This window comes from Paroedura picta, chromosome 2 (genome assembly GCF_049243985.1).
Source record: "Paroedura picta isolate Pp20150507F chromosome 2, Ppicta_v3.0, whole genome shotgun sequence".
Taxonomy (NCBI): Eukaryota; Metazoa; Chordata; class Lepidosauria; order Squamata; family Gekkonidae; genus Paroedura; species Paroedura picta.
The window spans coordinates 82113555-82135532 of NC_135370.1; the positions used below are offsets into that span (position 1 = coordinate 82113555).

The window sequence follows — 21978 nt, forward strand, 5'->3', positions numbered from 1 at the left end:
GAACTCCATTGTGGAGAAAGGTGGGATATAAATAAGGTAGATTAAAATACCATTAAACAAATAATTAATCCCAGGCTGTAAGTTTTGTTCATCGCTTTTGGGTAAAGGTTTTGCACCATCTTGAAGGGGAATGTTTATATGCTGGGTATAACTTCAGAAAACCTCACTTGGGTATAGCCTCTTTGTTGTAATACTGAGATTTAGCTAAAGAATGTAGGTAAGCTCTGTTGGTCTACAGAAAACTGTCCAAAAAGAAAGGTCATGCGATACTATTTTATTAAAATATTACAAAGTAGTGTCAGATATTGCAGAATTCATCATCAAGGTGGCTCCAGAGAAAATGGTGCTTCGGGGCATATTTGGGCAGTTTGTATTCTGCGGTTTGTATTGTCTTAAAATGAATTGCAGGATGTGTTGCAGACTTAACTGGATTGCATGATGCTGGGTGCAAGATAACGATTTTCAGGATGCTTCAAATATTGTTGGAATAAAGAAGTAAAAAATGGTCATGCTGCCTTTTAGAAAATGAAAGGTTAACTGTTGGGTTTTATATTCTGCAAGGGAGTCTGGCTGTGGTTTTGTGTTTGTGTTTTTTTGCCAGTGTTTGCTATGTTTTGTTTATATGAGCCTCTCCACTTGGGAATCCCCAGGGAGATGGTAATTCTGTGTCTGACTATGGTTTTGGAATATTTTATACACCAGTACATTTAAAGCAGGAAGGTGTTTATACTTACCATCGGACTCTTACATTGATGTTACATGGATGGGGGATAGACTTCTAGGTAACACTGTGTGTGAACGAGACCTTGGGGTACTTGTGGATTGTAAACTAAACATGAGCAGGCAGTGTGATGCAGCGGTAAAAAAGGCAAAGGCCATTTTGGGCTGTATCAACAGGAGCATCACATCAATATCACAAGATGTCATAGTCCCATTGTATACGGCACTGGTCAGACCACACCTGGAGTATTGTGTGTTCTAGAGGCCTCACTTCAAGGACGTAGATAAAATTGAAAGGGTATAGAGGAGAGCGACGAAGATGATCTGGGGCCAAGGGACCAAGCCCTATGAAGATAGGTTGAGGGACTTGGGAATGTTCAGCCTGGAGAAAAGGAGGTTGAGAGGGGACATGATAGCCCTCTTTAAGTATTTGAAAGGTTGTCACTTGGAGGAGGGCAGGATGCTGTTCCCATTGGCTGCAGAGGAAAGGACATGCAGTAATGGGTTTAAACTACAAGTACAACGATATAGGCTAGATATCAGGAAAAAATTTTTTTTCACAGTCAGAGTAGTTCAGCGGTGGAATAGGCTGCCTAAGGAGGTGGTGAGCTCCCCCTCACTGGCAGTCTTCAAGTAAAGGTTGGATACACACTTTTCTTGGAAGCTTTAGGATGCTTTGGGCTGATCCTGCATTGAGCAGGGGGTTGGACTAGATGGCCTGTATGGCCCCTTCAAACTCTATGATTCTATGTTTGAAGTTTTTTTTTTTTAAGATTTGTTACTTCTATAATGCAGATATTGGAAACATATTCAATTCAAGTTTTTTTTAAAAAAAATAACCTAGTCAAAGACTAGCCTTGTCCCTTTCAATTGCAATAGTCATTCCTAGTAATTTGCATACTGAAATTCCTAAGCCAATAATACACTCCCAAAGTACCTTATTGGGTTGTTCTGTGCATTTATGGAATGAAGAACAGAATTGTGGAACTAATGAAGAAAAAGCACAACACATGAGGTGGAATTGGGGATCTTTCCACGGATTTGGAATAGGTTGTTCAGAACAAACAGCACCAGATTTTCAGGAAACCAAGTCCCATCTCTGTCCCCTGTGATGGACTGATCTTTGAAACCTCATAAGTGCTGTATAAACAAGTGTAGGTTAATGCTTCACAGAGCCAGTAAGCCGTTGAGTGACAAACTGCTCAAATGGATTTTCATTGGATTGTGTCAGTTAAGAAAAGAGTTGCGAACTGACTGCTGAAGATAATTCAGTTTAGTACTGACTGATGACTGGGAAGGTTGGCAAGGAAGAGTGGGAGGATTGCTGAAAACCCCCATTCAGGCCAAAAAAAGAAATGGAACTTCTAGTTTAGAGAAGCAATGCCCTGCCCAGTTGAAAAGGGGGATAGCTCAAATAGAAGGGTACTTGGTAGCATGACCTTGCCTTCTGAACAGTCATTCAAGAACTTCTACTATACTGTCTAGCAGACACTGAAACGAAATCATCTCATCACAAAGATTTTGTGAAAAGCTTAACATCCTTTTGGTGGAAACATATTAACTGGAGTTTGTGAAAAACTAAGTTTGCAGAATGACTAAGTTACCAAGTTACCTCAGAGTTATTATTGATTCACCTCAGGTAATAACGTATTTTGTTTATTTCAGGAACTTTTAAAAGCTTATTGTGTGTTATTATCAGAAGTATAAATAAAGGAGGTGATCTTGTCTCTTCCCTGAAGTCCCTGGGCTGTACCAGCATCAAAATATACTATTGTGATAGTGAGATACTCATAAACCTTCAAATAAAAAAATAGACAATGACCGTTTATGCACTGGGAACTTCACTGCCCCAGCTCCCATGCAGGAGCACAAATTGGGGGCGGATGAGGTGCACCAGGCCAAATGCTCCCCCATGTGGGTGCAGGAAGAGGAGGGGCAACCTGCCACAACTAAAACTCCAGCCTGCAGCCCTCCAGTGCATAAACGGTTAATGATACTGCTCAGAAAAAGAAAAAAGTTGGGGGCAAGTGAGGGAAGAAGTTAGGGTTACCATACCTCCATTTGAAGGAGATTGGACATAGAAATCCACCTTTAACAACCCATGAAAAAGGAGCCTTCAGACATCCTGTTGTCAATGTATCTTAAGGCAGGGGTAGTCGACCTGTGGTCCTCCAGATGTCCATGGACTACAATTCCCATGAGCCCCTGCCAGCAAACACTGGCATGGGCTCATGGGAATTGTAGTCCATGGACATCTGGAGGACTGCAGGCTGACTACCCCTGTCTTAAGGAGCAAAATGCTATGCTTAAAACCTTTTCTAATTTATCAAAGCACCCTCCAGTTGCCCCAAAACAGCACCTCAAAACTCCATCAGTGAACAACAAATCTGCACAAACAACAGAATTCCCTGCAAAAGGAAATCTCCCCACAATCTGAGCAAATCCCACAAAGAACCAAACGTTTCCAAAATCAAAAGCAAAAAACCCTAAATAAAGCTAAACCAGGGGAAACATGGAAAAATAGACAAATATGCATGATTACAAAAAATTGGAGTTCTTCCCCACCAACACCGAAGCTAATCAGAAAAACAAAGCACTAAAGTGTCATCAAGTCACAACCAGCTTATGGCAACCGCAGCTTCAAAGGCAAGTGAGATACAGGTGCTTTGCCATTGCCTTCCTCTGCAGAGTCTTCCTTTGTGGACTGCCTTCCAAGTACTGACCTTGTTTCACTTCCAAGATCTGATTAGTTCAAGCTGTATCATACTTCCTTCCCTTCCTAAAGCACTAAATACAAAACTGGAATTTTAATGATCCCCTCAATTCATACCACTATCCCCAGCATTAAAATGCAAAACAACAACAAAAACCCAAAATGAAAAACCTTTGCTAACATACAGAAACAATTAACTTTTTCTTCCATTGCACCATGTTTGTGCATTTGCCTGGGCTCTTTTGTCAGGCTGAAGGTATAGGGGGAGGATGCTTTGATGGCAGAATGCTGTTCTACCACCAGGTCCTGAAGAGAGGAAAGAATGATAATGGGGCACTTCTCTTCCTGCTCAGGCAGGTCAGAAGAGGAACATCCTCCCTCACATTGTTCTCTGGGGTGCTCTGAGCTCAGCAATGACATCACAGCTGGAATGGATCTGGTGCTTTAGCAGCTTGGCGAAGGAAGGGCCATCTGACAAGTTTGTTTGTTTGTTTGTTTGTTTGTTTGTTTGTTTGTTTGTTTATTTATTTATTTATTTATTTATTTATTTATTTATCATACTTCTATACCGCCCTCCCCGGAGGCTCAGGGCGGTTTACATTATAACAGAGAACCATACATAAAACAGTCTGTAGAACATGTACATCAATAACCAACAATTGCAACCAAACACAACACAGTATAACAATAAACAATCATAATACAAACAGGTCCAGGGCTTGTTGATGGGATTCTGAGGGGGGTGGCTTATTGATTGAATTCTGAGGGGGGGGTGGGGGGGAGCAGGGGCCCTTGGTCGCTGTAGATTACATCTGGTCTCGGCCAAATGCCTGGTGGAGGAGCTCCTTTTTGCAGGCCCTGCGGAACTGTTTAAGCTCTGTCAGGGCCCTGATCTCCTATGGGAGCTCGTTCCACCAGGTAGGGGCCAGAACAGAGAATGCTCTGGCCCTGGTCGAGACCAGACGGACTTCTTTAGGGCCAGGGATCCTTAGCTGATTGGAGGCAGTAGAGCGTAGAGCTCTTTTGGGGGCATAGGCGGGGAGGCGGTCCCTCAGGTACACTGGGCCCTGACCGCGTATGGCCTTGAAGGTAATTACCAGAACCTTTAGTCTGATCCGGAATTCAACTGGTAACCATTGCAGCTGATGGAGAATAGGCCGGATGAAGTTATGAAGCAGTCGCTGATGTTGATCTGGGTTATGCTGCAATAGGTAGAGAGCTGAAGCAAGAAGATGCTCTACGACAGACAAGGAGGACTCCAATCACTCGGAGCCTTCTTTACTTAGCACATTTGATTCTGGCTCACTTTCTCGGGAGATTAGGAATTAGTGTCTCAAAGTCAACAGAGATATAGGGCAATGTAACTGAGTAAAGACCCTCTCTCTAACATTTTATAGTCACTGTAAAATGCTTTCCTGAATTTTCCTAAAAAGATATGTCAAGCTCCAGTAATTATTATAAGAGGGTATCAGCATCCAGAAAGATAATGTTGCTGTCGAGTGTAATATTGTGCTGCTTAAAAATATGGCAAAACATATGTGAATAACTGTGATTATAACTCACTGGCATATAATAATGATGCAGGAGGAGACATAAAAAAATAAAATTGCAGGAGGAGGAGAAAATGGCCCTGGTGCTATTGCACCCAGGGTAACTGTGGTGTGCTTTGGTATTTTTGTAACCAGTAGGGTTTTTTTTAATTACATGTGATATAACCTTAATTTAATTTGAAGATAAACCTGAAATTAAGTATAACCCGTATGCCCAACACATTTTGCAGTGCAAGTAGGCAAATACATGTGTGCCCATACTTTATTTTCCCCAAGATTGGAAATTGTAAAAAAGTGTGAGATTGCAGTATTAATATTTAAACTCACAAATCAGCCTCTTATACTTACCTTCTTCTAGCTCTCCCCTTGCAATCCTTCTATCTACACTTTACAAATCAGCAACTATATTATTCTCTCTCATCCTGTCTTCTTGTTCACTCAATGACACCAGTGCAAAGCTGAGGGTATGGCCAGCCAGCCTACCCAATTGGAAGCTTCTGGAGCAGCCGCACAAAACACTGGAGATTTAATCCCTATCTTCTCCAAACTGCAATGCAGAGGACCCATCCCTTTAAAGATGACACGGCAGAACACATGTTGCCAGCCACAGCCAATCTCACCCAAAATCTGAAGAGGATGGGGACAGCCCTTGGAAAAGGAAGCTCCTGCCAGCATTAGACTCTGGGTGAGACATTTTATGGATAAGGGCCTGATTTGTCAAGGATGGTCAAACAAAGGGGGTCAAAAGCATGGGAAAACTCCTCCACTCAGCCCCCCTTATCTTCTCACTGTTTCAAGCATAGCCAATTAGCAGGCCCCTCCCACTTCTTTCTCCACTCCCCAGAGAACTTCCCCTAAAGGCTTTGGGCCTCCACAGAGGGATATTATATGGATGAGGATTCAGGAACCTGAAGGTTCAAGGATCTGAGGAAAGTAACAGAGAAGAGTGGGAAACTCCTACATCTCCTGGAATCAGGAAAGATCTATATAGGGCCTCTACACCTTCTCAAAGAAAGCCAACAATGGCCCAGTTGCAGCTGCCACTACCATCTCTGGAGTCTGTATGCATCAAGATGACTAAGGCTCAAGGACTCTACAGATAAGGCTGTGAAGCTAAAAGGCCACCAGACTTGTGAAGAAAGCAACTGCCTTTATCCCCTGATGGCACAAGTGTTCCTGGCCTAGACTAAGGCTCTGATTGCAGGGAAGAAAGAAGGCTGACTTCTTCTTGAAGTTGGAAAGAGCTATAGACGTTATGGCTGATACAACTTTTGATGCAGTGATCTTCCTCAGTAGAGTAATGGTCATGTGGCCAGGTAATGCTAGTTATAGCTAAGTAGTTGGAGGCCATGTGACCAAACCATGAAAACTATCCTAGCAACAGTCCCTTACACTGGGGGTAAAATTATTTGTCGAGAAATTAAATTATGTTCTTTTAAAGGCCAAGAACACTTCTCATCTAAAAAGGAAGACAAATGCTTCTCCACTTCTATGTTAAAGTCTTTTTTTTAAATCCCATTGAACCCTACCCCGTTTCATATGAGGAGTCATCTTGTTGCAGAAACTGGGGAAACTTTAGGCAGGGCATAGGCAGCACTAGATGCAACCAGTTGTGCAGTGCAGGCTGCCCTACCCTTGACTTCTTCCATTCTATCAAAAAGATGCCATCAAGTTTCACATAGAAGATAGCTTCATTTTAAGGACTAATGTTCTGATTTTTACATTGTTCTGTCCATATTCTTTGAGGCAGTTTGCAAAAGATAAAAGACAAATGAAACAATGTGAAATATGCATTAACACCTAGGAGTATTAAAAACTAAATGGAAAAATAGGTAATACATAGCTCATACTAGTATTTTAAAACTGTGACTCTTCAGAAACAGCACCTACAATTCTTTTTTTTTTTTTTTTTAAACCTGTAAAAACCATTTCTAAAAACAGTTTGTGCATTGTAGGGCCAACTTGACCATTTGAGAACATCTTGGAGTAGAAAAGTTAATATGCTTGACACAAGGCTGAGGCTAAGAGGGCAGGCATTTTTCAGGTAAGAGTCGTCACAGAAAAGCCTTATTCTTAATTAGTATCTACCTATAGGAAACAGGATGTTCATGATGAATTTGACACTCATAGTTTTGGAGTGTTCTACCTTTTGATGTATTTCTTCGGCCATGGACAAAAGAACTGAGGTAATAGGTAAAAAATTGTGCTACATTGTATCCCAAAAAAGGGTCATAGTCTTGTTTCATATAGAATCATAGTGTCATAGAATCATGGAGTTGGAAGGGACCTCCAGGGTCATCTAAATCCAACCCTCTTCACAATGAAGGAAACTCACAACTACCTGCTCACCCACAGTAACCCCAATTTCATGCCTAGATGATTCCCCCCCACACACATACACACACAGACCAAGGAAACCAGAAACCCTGGCCATTCTGGCCCGGAGGAAATTGCCTCCTGACCTCAAATTGGCAATCAGCATCTCCCTGGGCATACAAGATAGGACCACAGAGCCAAGCATTGACACAACCCTTTCTGCCCACCCAGTCACAATGTGCTGAAGTTTACAGAATCAGCATTTGTGTCAAATAGCAATCTAGCCTCTGCTTAAAAGCTTCCAAAGAAGCAGAACTCACTAACTACCTCCTGAGGAAGCCTGTTCCACTGAGGAACTGTTCTGTCAAGAACTTTATGTTTAGCTGACAACTCTTTGGAATTAATTTCAATCCATTGGTTCTGGCGCGACGCTCTGGGGCATCAGAAACCAACTCAACTCCATCCTCTATATGTTAACTTATCAAGAACTTAAAGATGGCTATCATGTCACCTCTTAGTCATCTTTTCTCCAGGCTAGACAGACCAACATTTCTTCATATGTTTTGGTCTCCAACCCTTCATTGTTTTTGTTGACCATCTCTGGACATGCTGCACTTTGTCAAAATCCTTCAGTTGTGGTGCCCAAAACTGAACACGGTACTCTTGAGTGGGGTCTAATCAGAGCAAATTAAAGCAGTACCATCACCTTGTGCAATTATGCAAGAAGTATAATTTAAAAGTGATTCTTATAGGGACAGATATCAGTTTTCACAAGCTGTCTGAGAAGGATTAGATTAGATTCAACAAATTTAAAAGCCTCTTCAAATGGACAAATTAAATGGGGTCGCAAATTTAAATGGAGACAGATACTATTTGGTTGAAGATTTTTTTAAAAAAAATCTTTGGTCTATTTCAATTAAGAATGGAATATATTCATACTGGGCAAGATCAAAATGTTTGCCTGGGAAAGCAGCCTAATATAGTTTATTTTATCAGATTTAAACAAAATAGATCGATGCTTTGTAAAACAAGTCCTGAGCTCCCAGGATTAATCAGAAACAACACAGGGAACACACAAAACAGCCATTTCAGACCTTTGGTCCATCAAAATCAGTACTGTCTACACAGATTGGCAATGGCTTTCCAGAGTCTCAGGCAAAGGTCTTTCACATCACCTACTGACAGATCTTTTAACCTGGGATGTTCTGCATGCCAAGCAGATGCCACAGTCCCTCCCTCACAGTCACATGATTTGTGATTCCTGAGATCAAGTTATTTTGGATCACCACAAAAATTGGTTTGAGTTGCCATGTCCTCCAAATCAGACTTGGAATCCACAAGGAGCTGGCTGTGCCACTACATCACTTTGGAGATCTACAAGCTGGTAGGGGTTCCCCAAGCCTATGGTTAATTCAGTACCCCTTCAATTTCTGTGTATGTTAACATCCAGTTACTAATTTAGGGCATCAAGCTCTTCCAAGGCATTATTGGAAACCATTTTAGCCAGTTTCTTGTATTTCAAGGTAAATACAAGCTCTACAGAAGGCTGTCTTTAAAAGAGTAGCGTATTTAGCCCAGATAGTAACGTGTTTTAAAATATGCTACGTATGTACTATTATACTGGAGTTGCTAAATAAGGCCATGGTATTTTAAATCAGTCACAGAATAACAGAAGTCATCTTTTCATCTTGAAGTAACTTCCATTATCCAAAAATCAGGAAAAGAGTGAAAATTCATGTACCCCAGAGTCCCCAGTAGTTGACATGGATTGTTCCTTGGAGACATGGAAGTGCCTGACAGAAAAGCATGTCATTGGTGTAACCAGTACTGTCATCACTAACTGGTAGTGACTATCAACTGTTTCATATGGAGTTTCTTCACAGTACCTACTGTCAAGGTGCTTCAGCCCTTTGGCTCTCCCTTTCCTATTCCCCAGACTGTGAGTGATCCAAGTGTATATGAGATTGTTTGAACTTTTTGGAAGGGAAATCCCACATACCCCTTTTCTCTCCCCTGGGCACACCAGTCAGACTATCTGCCCCTTGTTTTGCCCTTCCAGTAAAGCAGGACATCTTAAGTGAAAGGAATGCTGGTTAAGTTACATTGGTGGTGATTTTAACATTTCTCCAAGAGGTATGGACACTCTGGGGCACTGATGCAGACCAGTGCTGTTACCAGGGCTTGGCATGCTTCCCTGGAGTAAGCTGAACATTGAGCCGTTCCTTTCCCACCAAGAGTGATTTTCTGGAACCAGTCCTGTATTGGAAGGTGTGTGTGTGTGTGTGGGGGGGGGGGGTGGAGAGTTACCAATTCTCTCTAAGCCAGCATTTACCTACCCAACCGTGTCATGTTGTGTGCTGCTGGTATTTTTCAGGCTTCGGGATGATACATTAAAAGTAATCCATTTCTGATGGGATCCTCTCTGCCCCATTTTTTGCTGTAACTGTGTATAACATGATAAGTTTATTACAAGGTCCACAGCTGAATGCATGTTTTCCTTGAATATATGTTTTCCGGAGGTCCCTTACACAACTTATCTATTACTCTTCCAGAGCTGCTTAATACTTTTAAAGGTCATGATGAACTACTTCTTCTTGTCATTTGCCCCTCCCTGTAATATCATAGTAAGGTTCTCTTACTCCAATACAAAATATGCTTTTAGTGCATAGGTTATGGAGAACACATGGATACATGATCAACTATTTTCCCATTTAAAATTCTTGCAAGTATGGACCTACTTGCGGCTTTCAAGGTATTTAAAGCAGCGGTTCTCAACCCACTGCCGTGGTGGTGGGGGTCGCGGTGGCGGCAGTGACCCAAAGGTGGTCGTAGGGTTGCGCACACGCTGGCGACCATGGAAGGCCGAGGCAGCCAATGGCACTGGGGATGGGCAGTGGTGGTGTGCACCACCAGCAATTCTCAACCCCTTCCCCTTTGGGCCGCTGCTGGCGACCTCGGCGACCCCCCTGAAAGGGTGGATTGACCCCCAGGTTGAGGGCCACTGATTTAAAGGAACTGCCTTGGTTCAGAAAGCTGGATGGGATTTCAAAGGGGTAGAGAAGATGAAATCTAGGTTGGAGGAATTTCTTGAATTATCTCTGTGTTGTTTTGGTTGTCCACCTATAACAAAGAAAACAAAAAACAAACACTGTTCCTGCCCTACATGCCACTTGATTGGTTGAATGAATGGTTTAAAGATTTTAGACTACCTTAAATAATCAAAGAAATACTTAAAGGACAAGTTTGCAAGGTACATGTTTTCAGTTGATCCCAATGAATGTAAAATCTATGACTTTATCATGACAGTATCACTATAATTGCTTGTTTGAGAATATTGGCAGAAAAAGAGATAACTTAACATGTAATCAACAAAAGCAGCCATGCCTTGTTGGAAGAAAAGATAATCTAATAGATTTTTTGTCTCCTGCTACAATAACATCAGAGCCAGAATGCCTTTAGAACATAAACCAGCATGCTCTTCCATCTACTCTGGGCCAATTCAGATTTGGTTCTACAGATAAAACCATGCTGCCATTGATACCTTGACTGATCTACTGACAAAATCATGGAGCCCCATTTTCAGTCAAGGTTGTACTTCCCATTCTGGGGATGGATATTTAACTGTGTTCCAGAAAGTCTTTGTTTAGGGACTTTTTTCTCTCCATCAGTTTCCAGATATTTGTTATTTCTCTTTTGCCAATGGAATGATTTCTGTATCTTTAGTTAGCCTTTCCTGTCACCATCCAGCAGCCTACAGCCGCTCATAAAGAAGACAAATGAAAATCTGCCTCCAACCACCTTTGTCTTCATTAGATTTTTATCAGCTGCCACAGACACAAGTGCTTAATTGAAACTACTGGTGACACAAATTTTCAAAATTAGATAATGTTGATTTAGGATATGAATGCAGAATTTCAGCCAATACTCTACCATCTCTGCAAACAACCCAGAGATAACATAAAGATGGAATGATGCACTAGGGGAAATAATACTGCGTTATAGTTGTGGCTACCTTATACTGAGTCAACTCAGTCCTGTCTACTTTTACTGGCAATAGGTCTCCAGGATCTTGGAGAGGGTTCTTTTGTATTCCTTGTATTCCTTTACTGAGAGGTCCTAGGGCTTGAATTAGGTTCTTTTTTCATGCCAACGATGTGAGCTACTACTGAGCTGTGGTTAATCATATATAGAACAATTGTGATTTAAAGTAAAAAGTTGTAAATAGATCTGTTAAGGCCAATGAAGCTGTGCTGGGATTCTTCAGTAGACGGTTTGTCCTGGTTTTTAGCATAACACAGAAAATTATTGTTTGTTTCTGATAGTTTTCAATTAAAAGTCCATTTGACTGCATCCCATATAACAGGTGTAGTCAAACTGCAGCCCACCAGATGTCCATGGACTACAATTCCCATGAGCCACTGCCAACATTTCCTGGCAGGGGCTCATGGGAATTGTAGTCCATGGACATCTGGAGGGTCACAGTTTGACTATCTCTGCCATATAATTTGTATGGAGCTCTACAGGGTAACATAAGCAACAAAGACTGATCTCTGCATGGAGAAGGGTAACAGAAGGACAACAAAGGAAGGGTATGAGAAAAGGAAGTGTAATGCTGTGAACTTCAGTTGGGGTTGATAATAAGGGTTAGATTAAAGGGTCTGGCTTCATGAAAAGACCTACACCTAATGATAAAGTGGCCTGTTGATTAGTCCCTTCCCCTTCCTACAGCAGCTCTTCCTACCCATCCCCTAGTTGATTCATGAGTTACAGTAGCCTTATAGATAGAATGCCACAGTGCATGGAAGCTGCAGGAATGAGGGGTATTGCTTGAAATTTTCTCTTTTGCAAGCATGGTCTCTGGAAGCTACAGGAAGCAGGTAGATGGGAAAGATTTCAGTAATCTGGTGGATGAGATCAAGTTAGGTTATTCTTTCTCTGTCTTCTTATATTTTGAGTAGCATGTTTAGCATAGCATTATTTAACAACAAGGACAGCTTTGAGAACTGTCACAGTGTAGTAACATATCATAAAATAATTTGAATGAATTCTGGCTTCAAAATGAACTAATGGCAAAGTAAGGGATGTCTTTAATTTTTTATGCTACTCAAGAATTAGGTGTTGTTAATGTGCTTTTCCCCTTCAAGGATCACTGCCTTGCCGTGGCAAGGGGGCTTGCGTAGCTCAGTGAAGCTATGAGCTATGCCATGCAGGGCCACCCAAGACGAACAGATCATAGCAGAGAGCTCTGACAAAAGGTGATCCTCTGGAGAAGGAAATGGCAAACCACTCCAGCATCTCTGCCATGAAAACCCAATGTTGTTATGTGCGAAGTCGTGTCCGACCCATCGCGACCCCATGGACAATGATCCTCCAGGCCTTCCTGTCCTCTACCATTCCCCGGAGTCCATTTAAGTTTGCACCTACTGCTTCAGTGACTCCATCCAGCCACCTCATTCTCTGTCGTCCCCTTCTTCTTTTGCCCTCGATCGCTCCCAGCATTAGGCTCTTCTCCAGGGAGTCCTTCCTTCTCATGAGGTGGCCAAAGTATTTGAGTATTGAGTATTGAGTTTCATCTTCAGGAGTTTCATCTTCAGGATCTGGCCTTCTCAGAGGATCTGATCTCCTCTAGGACTGACCGGTTTGTTCGCCTTGCAGTCCAAGGGACTCGCAAGAGTCTTCTCCAGCACCAGAGTTCACTGAAAACCCAATGGACAGTTCCAAAAGGCAAAACGATATGGCGCCGGAAGATGAGCCCCTCAGGTCAGAAGGTGTCCAATATGCTACTGGGGATGAGCAGACGGCTAGTACTAGTAGCGGCAGAATAAATGAAGTGACTGGGCCAAAGCCGAAAGGATGCTCAGTTGTGGAAGTAACTGGTGGCGAAAAGACAGTCCGATGCTGTAAAGATTTTTATTCCATAGGAACCTGGAACGTCAGATCCATGAATCAAGGCAAGCTGGATGTGGTTAAACAAGAGATTGCCAAGACTGAACACTGACATTTTAGGAATCAGTGAACTAAAATGGACAGGAATGGGTGAATTTAATTCAGATGACCATCAGGTATACTACTGTGGACAAGAATCACGCAGAAGAAATGGAGTAGCCTTCATAATCAATAAAAGAGTAGGAAAAACAGTCTTGGGATACAATCCCCAAAATGACAGAATGATCTCAGTTTGAATCCAAGGCAAACCATTCAACATCACAGTAATCCAGGTCTATGCCCCAACCACTGCTGCTGAAGAGGATGAAGTTGACCAGTTCTATGAAACCCTACAACAGCTTCTGGAAGCAACACCAAAGAATGATGTGCTTATCATCATGGGGGATTGGAATGCTAAAGTAGGGAGCCAAAAGATAACCAGGATAACAGGCAAGTTTGGCCTTGGAGTACAAAATGAAGCAGGGCACAGGCTGGTAGAATTTTGTCAAGAGAATTTCTCCTGCTCAAATTTCCCCACTTTCCCAGGGTGGAATTACCCCCCGCTTCCAGGTGCCATCCTGGGCTTCCTGCGTCTCTGGCTCCAGCGTCCTTGGTGGAATTAGCACCCTTCTTTGTAGATAACAAAGTACAGGGCAACATTTGCAACTACGTGTCACAGCAGGGGAGAATGCACATTGCAGTGTGAAATAGCTCAGGGTCTATAAAAGGTTCAGGTCGTAGCAAAGAGCTCTGACAAAAGGTGATCTACTGGAGAAGGAAATGGCAAACCATTCCAGTATCTCTGCCATGAAAACTCTATGGACAGTTCCAAAAGGCAAAACGATATGACGCTGGAAGATGAGCCCCTCAGGTCGGAAGGTGTCCAATATGCTACTGGGGATCAGCAGACGGCTAGTACTAGTAGCGGCAGAATAAATGAAGTGACTGGGCCAAAGCCGAAAGGATGCTCAGTTGTGGAAGTAACTGGTGGCGAAAAGACGGTCCGATGCTGTAAAGACTTTTATTCCATAGGAACCTGGAACGTCAGATCCATGAATTAAGGCAAGCTGAATCATGACAAGAATGAACATTGACATTTTAGGAATCAGTGAACTCAAATGGACAGGAATGGGTGAATTTAATTCAGATGACCCCCAGGTATACTATTGTGGGCAAGAATCTCTAAGAAGAAATGGAGTAGCCTTCATAATCAATAAAAGAGTAGGAAAAGCAGTCTTGGGATACAATCCCCAAAATGACAGAATGATCTCAGTTCGAATCCAAGGCAAACCATTCAACATCACAGTAATCCAGGTCTGTTCCCCAACCACTGCTGCTGAAGAAGATGTTGACCAGTTCTATGAAGCTCTACAACACCTAGAAGCCACGCCAAAAATGATGTGCTTATCATCATGGGGGATTGGAATGCTAAAGTAGGAAGCCAAAAGATAACCAGGATAACAGGCAAGTTTGGCCTTGGAGTACAAAATGAAGTAGGGCACAGGCTGGTAGAATTTTGTCAAGAGAATACAATGGTCATAGCAAACACTCTTTTCCAACAACCCAGGAGACGACTCTACACATGGATACAACCAGACGGTCAACACAGAAATCAGATTGACTATGTGCTCTGCAGCCAAAGATGGAGAAGTTCTATACAGTCAGTAAAAAACAAGACCAGGAGCTGATTGTGGTTCAGATCATCAGCTTCTTGTTGCAAAATTTAGGCGTAAATTGAAGAAAGTAGGAAAAAGCACTAGGCCACTAAATCATATCCCCGATGAATATACAGTAGAGGTGACAAATAGATTTAATAGACAGTGTGCCTGAAGAACTATGGACGGAGGTTCGCAACATTGTACAAGAGATAGCAACTAAAGCCATCCCAAAGAAAAAGAAATGCAAGAAATCAAAATGGCTGTCTGAGGAAGCTTTACAAATAGCTAAGGAGAGAAGGGAAGTGAAAGGCAAGGGAGAAAGAGAAAGATACACCCAATTGAATGCAGAATTCCAGAGAAAAGCTAGAAGAGATAAGAATGCCTTCTTAAAGGATCAGTGCAAACAAATAGAAGAAAACAATAGAATGGGGAGGACCAGAGATCTTTTCAAGAAAACTGGAGATATGAAGAGAACGTTTCATGCAAAGATGGGTATGATAAGGGACCAAAATGATAGGGACCTCACAGAAGCAGAAGATATTTTTTTAAAGGTGGCAAAATTATACAGAGGAACTATACAAGAGCGAGCTTAACATCCCTGATAGCCACAATGGGGTAGTTACTGACCTGGAGCCAGACATCCTGGAATGTGAAGTCAAATGGACCTTAGGAAGTCTGAGCAACAATAAAGCTAGTGGTGGTGACAGCATTCCAGTTGAACTATTCAAAATCTTAAAAGATGATGCAGTAAAAGTGCTACACTCAATATGCCAGCAGATTTGGAGAACTCAACAATGGCCACAGAATTGGAAAAGGTCAGTTTACATTCCAATCCCAAAGAAAGGCAATGCCAAAGAATGTTCAAACTACCGCACCATTGCAATCATTTCTCCTGATAGCAAAGCTATGCTCAAAATCCTACAAGCTTGGCTCCAGCAATATGTGGATCAAGAACTTCCAGAAGTACAGGCACAATTTCGAAGAGGCAGAGGAACTAGAGATCAAATTGCCAACATACGCTGGATCATGGAGAAAGCTAGGGAGTTCCAGAAGAACGTCTATTTCAGCTTCATTGACTATGCTAAAGCCTTTGATTGTGTGGAGCACAACAAATTGTGGCAAGTTCTTAAAGAGATGGGAATACCAGAGCATCTTATTTGTCTCTTGAGATACCTATATGCAGGTCAAGAAGCAACAGTGAGAACCGGGCATGGAATCACTGATTGGTTCAAAATTGAGAAAGGAATTCGGCAAGGCTGTATACTATCGCCTTGCCTATTTAACTTGTATGTGGAGCACATCATGAGAAAGGGGGGATTAGAGGAGTCACAAATTGGGATCAAGATTGCAGGGAGAAATATCAACAACCTCAGATATGCAGATGATACCACTCTAATGGCAGAAAGTGAAGAGGAACTAAAGAGCCTGTTGATGCGGATGAAGGAGGAGAGTGCAAAAGTTAGCTTGAAACTCAACATCAAGAAAACAAAGATCATGGCATCTAGCCCTCTCAATTCCTGGCAAATAGATGGGGAAGAAATTGAGATAATGACAGATTTTATTTTCCTGGGCTCCAAGATCACTGCAGATTGGAACTGCGGCAAAGAAATTAAAAGACGCTTGCTCCTGGGGAGGAAAGCTATGGCAAATCTAGACAGCATCCTAAAAAGCAGAGACATCACCCTGCCAACAAAAGTGCGTTTAGTCAAGGCTATGGTCTTCCCAGTTGCAATGTATGGCTGCGAAGTTTGGACCAGAAGGAAGGCCGAGCATCAAAGAATTGGTGCTGGAGAAGACTCTTGTGAGTTCCTTGGACTGCAAGGCGAACAAACCGGTCAGTCCTAGAGGAGATCAGCCCTGACTGCTCCTTAGAAGGCCAGATCCTGAAGATGAAACTCAAATACTTTGGCCACCTCATGAGAAGGTAGGACTCCCTGGAGAAGAGCCTAATGCTGGGAGCGACTGAGGGCAAAAGAAGAAGGGTACGACAGAGAATGAGGTGGCTGGATGGAGTCACTGAAGCAGTAGGTGCAAACTTGGATGGGCTTCGAGAAGTGGTGGAGGACAGGGGGGGCCTGGAGGATCATTGTCTGAGGGGTCGCAATGAGTCGGACGCGACTTCACACCTAACAACAACAATGTGTTTTAGAACAGAGGCCCTCAACCTATTTAAGCCTGTGGATACTTCTGGAATGCTTACACAGGCACAAACAAATAATGCCTGCCACAAGAGGTAGATCCGCTCACACAGCAGCATGAAATGAGGCTATGCATAATTATAGAAGTAAGTCTTCAGCATTTTAAACAGAAGTTCTGCTGATAGGATAGCTTTTTAAATGGTCGTAATGTTTTAAGAAATGTTCTTAAATTCACACCGCTTACCTTCAATCATACAATGAAGATGGTGGCAGCTGCTGAAGCAGTGGTATTTTAAAATCTGCACAGCCAATCAAAAGCTCTGGTGGGCAAGAGTCCCACAGTTCCTCCCTACTTTGGGGGAGGGATTTCCCTTACAATTCATCCCCCTGTGAGTTCTACAGGTCCCCGCTGCCTATACTTACATACCACACTGAAATAATTCATAGCTAAGCAGAGCAGAATTTAGAGGACATCATTTGTGTACAATGGGAGAACTTTCCTTCAGGCTATAGTAATAATAAACAGTTTTCATTGTAGATATTTATTTGCTGGTTCTGGCATGATCTTTCTATTTCACAGTGACTTCTGAATAAAGCTAACACTATATTTGTGCACAGTGATGGAGAAATAACAGCCTGTAAAATTTGTAGAATTTGAATCGTGGGGGATCAAAAGAGGCATCTAAATCAGCTTACCTACTGGTGGGGAGGGGACTGATGAGTTGGGAATTATGTTGGGATTGATCTGACATTCTAAAAGTGTGACCCTTAATTTGTGTGTATTTCCTTTTAGAAACTGATTGTGGTATATTACAAGCAACAGCATAAAACTAATTCTAAAAATGCTGTTTATTTGGGAAAATGTATACCCTCCCATTAGTGCATATTATATTATCCTGTTCTCCAAAGACTGAACTTAATTCACTGGGGAGGTTGCTGTCATGAACATAGGAACCCAGCAGAAGCTTCTCTCAAGCTGCACCCTAGTGTGTGGGCTGCAGATGTCTAGTCAAATCTCCCAGCCTAAGCCTTTGGAATATCTGAGCAGCATGCCCTTCCTCTGCACCTGCATAATGGCTGCAGCTTCTTCATTCTCATTATCTAGAATAGGTTGCTGATGTGTGTGGAATCAGTGTTGTAGAATTCTCTTGTCAACTCTTTGTAATATCTCTGGTTGGCTCAGCAGCTTCCATCTCGCTTGATAATGGGATCCTGATGTGTAATGTCATTTGAATGTATGAAACATTGTTTTGGGAATTAGACGTTCAGTGACAAAAATACAGTTATGATTTTAAAATACAGATATGTGTTCTTTTTGTGCCTAATATTTCAAAATGATGTGGACAAAGACATATCTCTAACTTGTCCTTAAGTGTCTTGACTTCCTTGACTTTAGATGTCTTGACTTCAGGGTTGCCATGCCATTTTACTTTTATTGATGATTTGATCTTGGAGCCTTTCAGTCATTGTCCAGGCATTAGGCCACATTGGCTCTCAGTGTGAATCTTCTTCTGCCTCTCTATCCAAATAGAACCTTTATAGAAGAAACTGTATGAAGCTAAAACAGACGAGTTCTTCGTTTTTAGAACAGCCTTGCAATAAGAAGTTTTGATGGACATTCTTGATGAAACAGCCTGAAGTCATTAACTCAGGCTTTCTCAACCAGGGTTTCATGAAACCCTGAGGTCTCTTGACAATCCTGGAAGGGTTTCCTGAAGTTAATGATATATATACTAGGGGCCAAGTCCGTTGCATTCAGGAATACAATGGGTGCTAGATTGGGCGGGGGGTGGTGGAAGAACTTTATAGACGGCCTCCCCCTAGGAAAGGCTGCAGGCAGCTGTTATGGCAGCTCTCACGCAGCAGGGATCTGCAGCCTCTGAGCCTCCGAGGGAAGTGGAAGCAGTAAGCGGTAGTCAGGGATTGGGGGCGGAAGGTGATTGGCTGGCCGCTGGATGGACAGGCAAGCTGGTTGGAGGAGGGAGGCACTCAGGGGTGGGCCAACCGCCCTGAGTGGGTGTTAAGCGCTGAGTGGCACTTAAGCCATGAGACACGCTGCTCCTCCAAGGCCTTTCCAGAAATATTGTGGAACAGATACATACATACATACATACATACATACATACATACATACATACATGTGTATATATATGTATGTATGCGAATATATATCATTTTATTTATTAATTAAAATTTTAAACATTTATTGGGTGAGACGACCATATATGGTAATGTTAAGCTGCCCTCCCCCCAAATTGCCAATGACGGGCTTGGAGGGGGCGGAAAGTGGAAGGGCCCCAGGTGGGCATGTATACAGCTTTGCTTTCCAACCATATTCTGCATAATTTCTTGAAGCCTGAAGAATGTTTCAGGGGTTTCACAATGGTAAAAAAGTTGAGAAAGGCTGCACTAACTGCTCAGAAGGATAGAGGCTCAGCAACAAGCTCTTGGGCAAATCCTCACAATCAAGAAATGGTATAACATAGAAATTCTTTGCCAACAAGCCCAGAAAACAGATTCAGGAATGAAGGAGAAATCGGACCTCCCCCAATGGCAGGTTATACTGCAGAGCTTTTGCACTATTTCAAGCAGTCAGTGACCTCTCATCTCAGACACTGTACCTGAGAAGCAAGTTTTAATGAAGCGCTTCCAGAAAACACTGGTGAGACACTGGTGAGTCATGCAGTGTCAAGGACAGGGAGAGCACTCTCCTCACAGATATTCCCAAGACTCTGGCTGAGGATTTCAATGTCTTTCCCCTGTCTTCTCAGCAGTAGGCTGCCAGTTATAGGACACATTTTAAAATGCAGTCTCTTGATTCATTTCTGACATGCCCCAGCTCCATCCATCAAAGCATTTAGTCAAAACTCTTCCTGACATCTTTCTTAAAAAAAAAAAAACAACTTGGCATATTCCAACCCAGTAGAGAAAGCTAGTATTTGCCTGCCCATGTTGTAGATCTAGATTCTGACTGTTCCCTGGATCCTTTTCCCCCATAACGAGAGATTTTGCTGGTGCAGTGAGAATCAACACAAAGTGCGTTGGCACTATTTCATTCAGGGCTAACACAGCAGAGAGTTAAAAATACGTGGGTGTTTCCAAATGAGAGAAAAACCAAAACAATCAACCCCATTTCGTTTAATTTGTCTGAGTAGTGTAACTGAATTGGAAAAGCATCATGTGTTGTTTGTTCAAGCATTGTGTTGCTGTGAAACATCCCTTCTTCCACTTCCTCTGCCTCCTTGGCCACATCTCCCCTGCCGTCTGCCACTTGGTTATATCAGCGGTCTGAGATCACAGCCCAGTCTGGGAAGGTGAACCATAGGGAAGATGCCTTATTGGCTCCAGTGTACCTGGACAAAATGGATGCAATAATAAATGAAATGGCAAAGAATAAAATGTTTGAAACTAATGTTGAAAATGTGTATGTGGAATGAATTGTCTCTATATAGCTGATTGCTATTTATTCCTTATTGATCAGCTCAGAATTCAAGCATGTTGTCTTGGAGGATCCTGTGAGTTGGTCTTGTGACCGTGCAGAGCCCTGGTCTACCACAGCATTGTTTCATCACTCTTTCTTTCTCGCTCTCTTAGGTAATTGCTTTAGCCCTGGATATAGCAGCCATGGACAGTAACACAGCTGAACACCAACTCAGTGGTGAGTAATCTGAAACACTGATGAAATTGTTTGGATGTTATTTGTGGAGATTCTGACTGTTTAAGTCAGCTTTATCTGTTCATATACTCTTTCCCTCTTAATACAAGCCTTTCCTCATGGCTCATATAGTGCTCTGGGTTGGTACGTCCTAGTTAATTTCCAGCGTCTTTTGGCCTAAAAGCCACTGAGGAATGTTCTTTTACTTCTGAGAAGACCAGCATCATTGACATGGATAGCTCTCAGGAAATCCTGTTCTTAAAATTATGCTGTCTGGGGGCCATTGCTAAGACTTCTTGGTGTAGAGCAGTGGTCCCCAACCCCCAGTCCAGGGACTGGGACCAGTCTGCAGATCAGTTGTTACCAAGCCTTGTCTCCTCCTCATCCTCCTCCCTGGCTGCTGCCTCAGGGGCTGCCCTGCCACTCTGCCACCGGCTCACCTTTGGTGCTCTCTGGCAGCTGCCATGGCTGGGGCTCTCCCTCGGCATGGCACTGCGCAGCTGCTGCTAGCAGGGCCACCCAGCTGGCGGTGGGAAGTCAGGGGCGCTGGTGGTAAAACAAGCGGAGCAGGGGCTTAGGCTGCGGTGGCTACGTCCCTTGGCAAAATACCCCCCCCCCCCGGGCCTCAGTAAAATTGTCAAATGTTGACTGGTTCCCGGTGATAAAAAGGTTGGGGACCACTGGTGTAGAGGTTAGGAGCACGGACTTCTAATCTGGTGAGCTGGGTTTGATTCTGTACTCCTCCTCCACATACAACCAGTTAGATGACCTTGGGCTCGCCACAGCACTGATAGAGCTGTTCTGACTGAGCAGTAATATCAGAGCTCTCTCAGCCTCACCTACCTCACAGGGTGTCTGTTGTGGGGAGAGGAAAGGGAATGCGAATGCAAGCCACTTTGAGACTTCTCCTGGTAGAGAAATGCGGCATATAAGAACCAACTCTTCTTCTTTCCTGTCTAAACATGCAGGGATAGTGGGGGTCAGAGAGGCAGCCATTTCCCAGTAAAGGGCTATATTCTTCCAATTGGTTTTCAAGTTGGTGTTTCTGGGAAGTGAACAGAACGCAGTGTATACTCACCTACCTCTGGGTCTTTTGGAAAGCGTCACAGGAAGAAATTCTGAGCCCACCTTCATGAGTACAAAACTGTTTTTAGCATTTGTTCTGTCATTGCTATCCTTTTGTGAGGCATTGTAGCCATAGACCATTTTGTATTTACTTCCAAGATGTTTTATCATCTATAAGCAGGTGCAGTTTCTTGTGCAGGTACAAAATTCATGTAGCATGAAGTTGAAATCTTGGCCA

General features: G+C 42.8%; 1 protein-coding gene across 4 annotated transcripts in view; it reads left to right on the forward strand.

Moving 5' to 3' along the window:
* Positions 1-21978, forward strand: part of SYT12 (synaptotagmin 12) — an 82851-nt gene that overhangs the window by 3389 nt on the left and 57484 nt on the right. For all 4 annotated transcript variants that reach the window (XM_077321263.1, XM_077321259.1, XM_077321261.1 and 1 more), the window contains exon 2: positions 20615-20678. In XM_077321263.1, the coding sequence (XP_077177378.1) occupies positions 20645-20678 (34 nt within the window). In that variant the 5' untranslated portion in view covers positions 20615-20644. The remainder of the gene's footprint in view (positions 1-20614; positions 20679-21978) is intronic.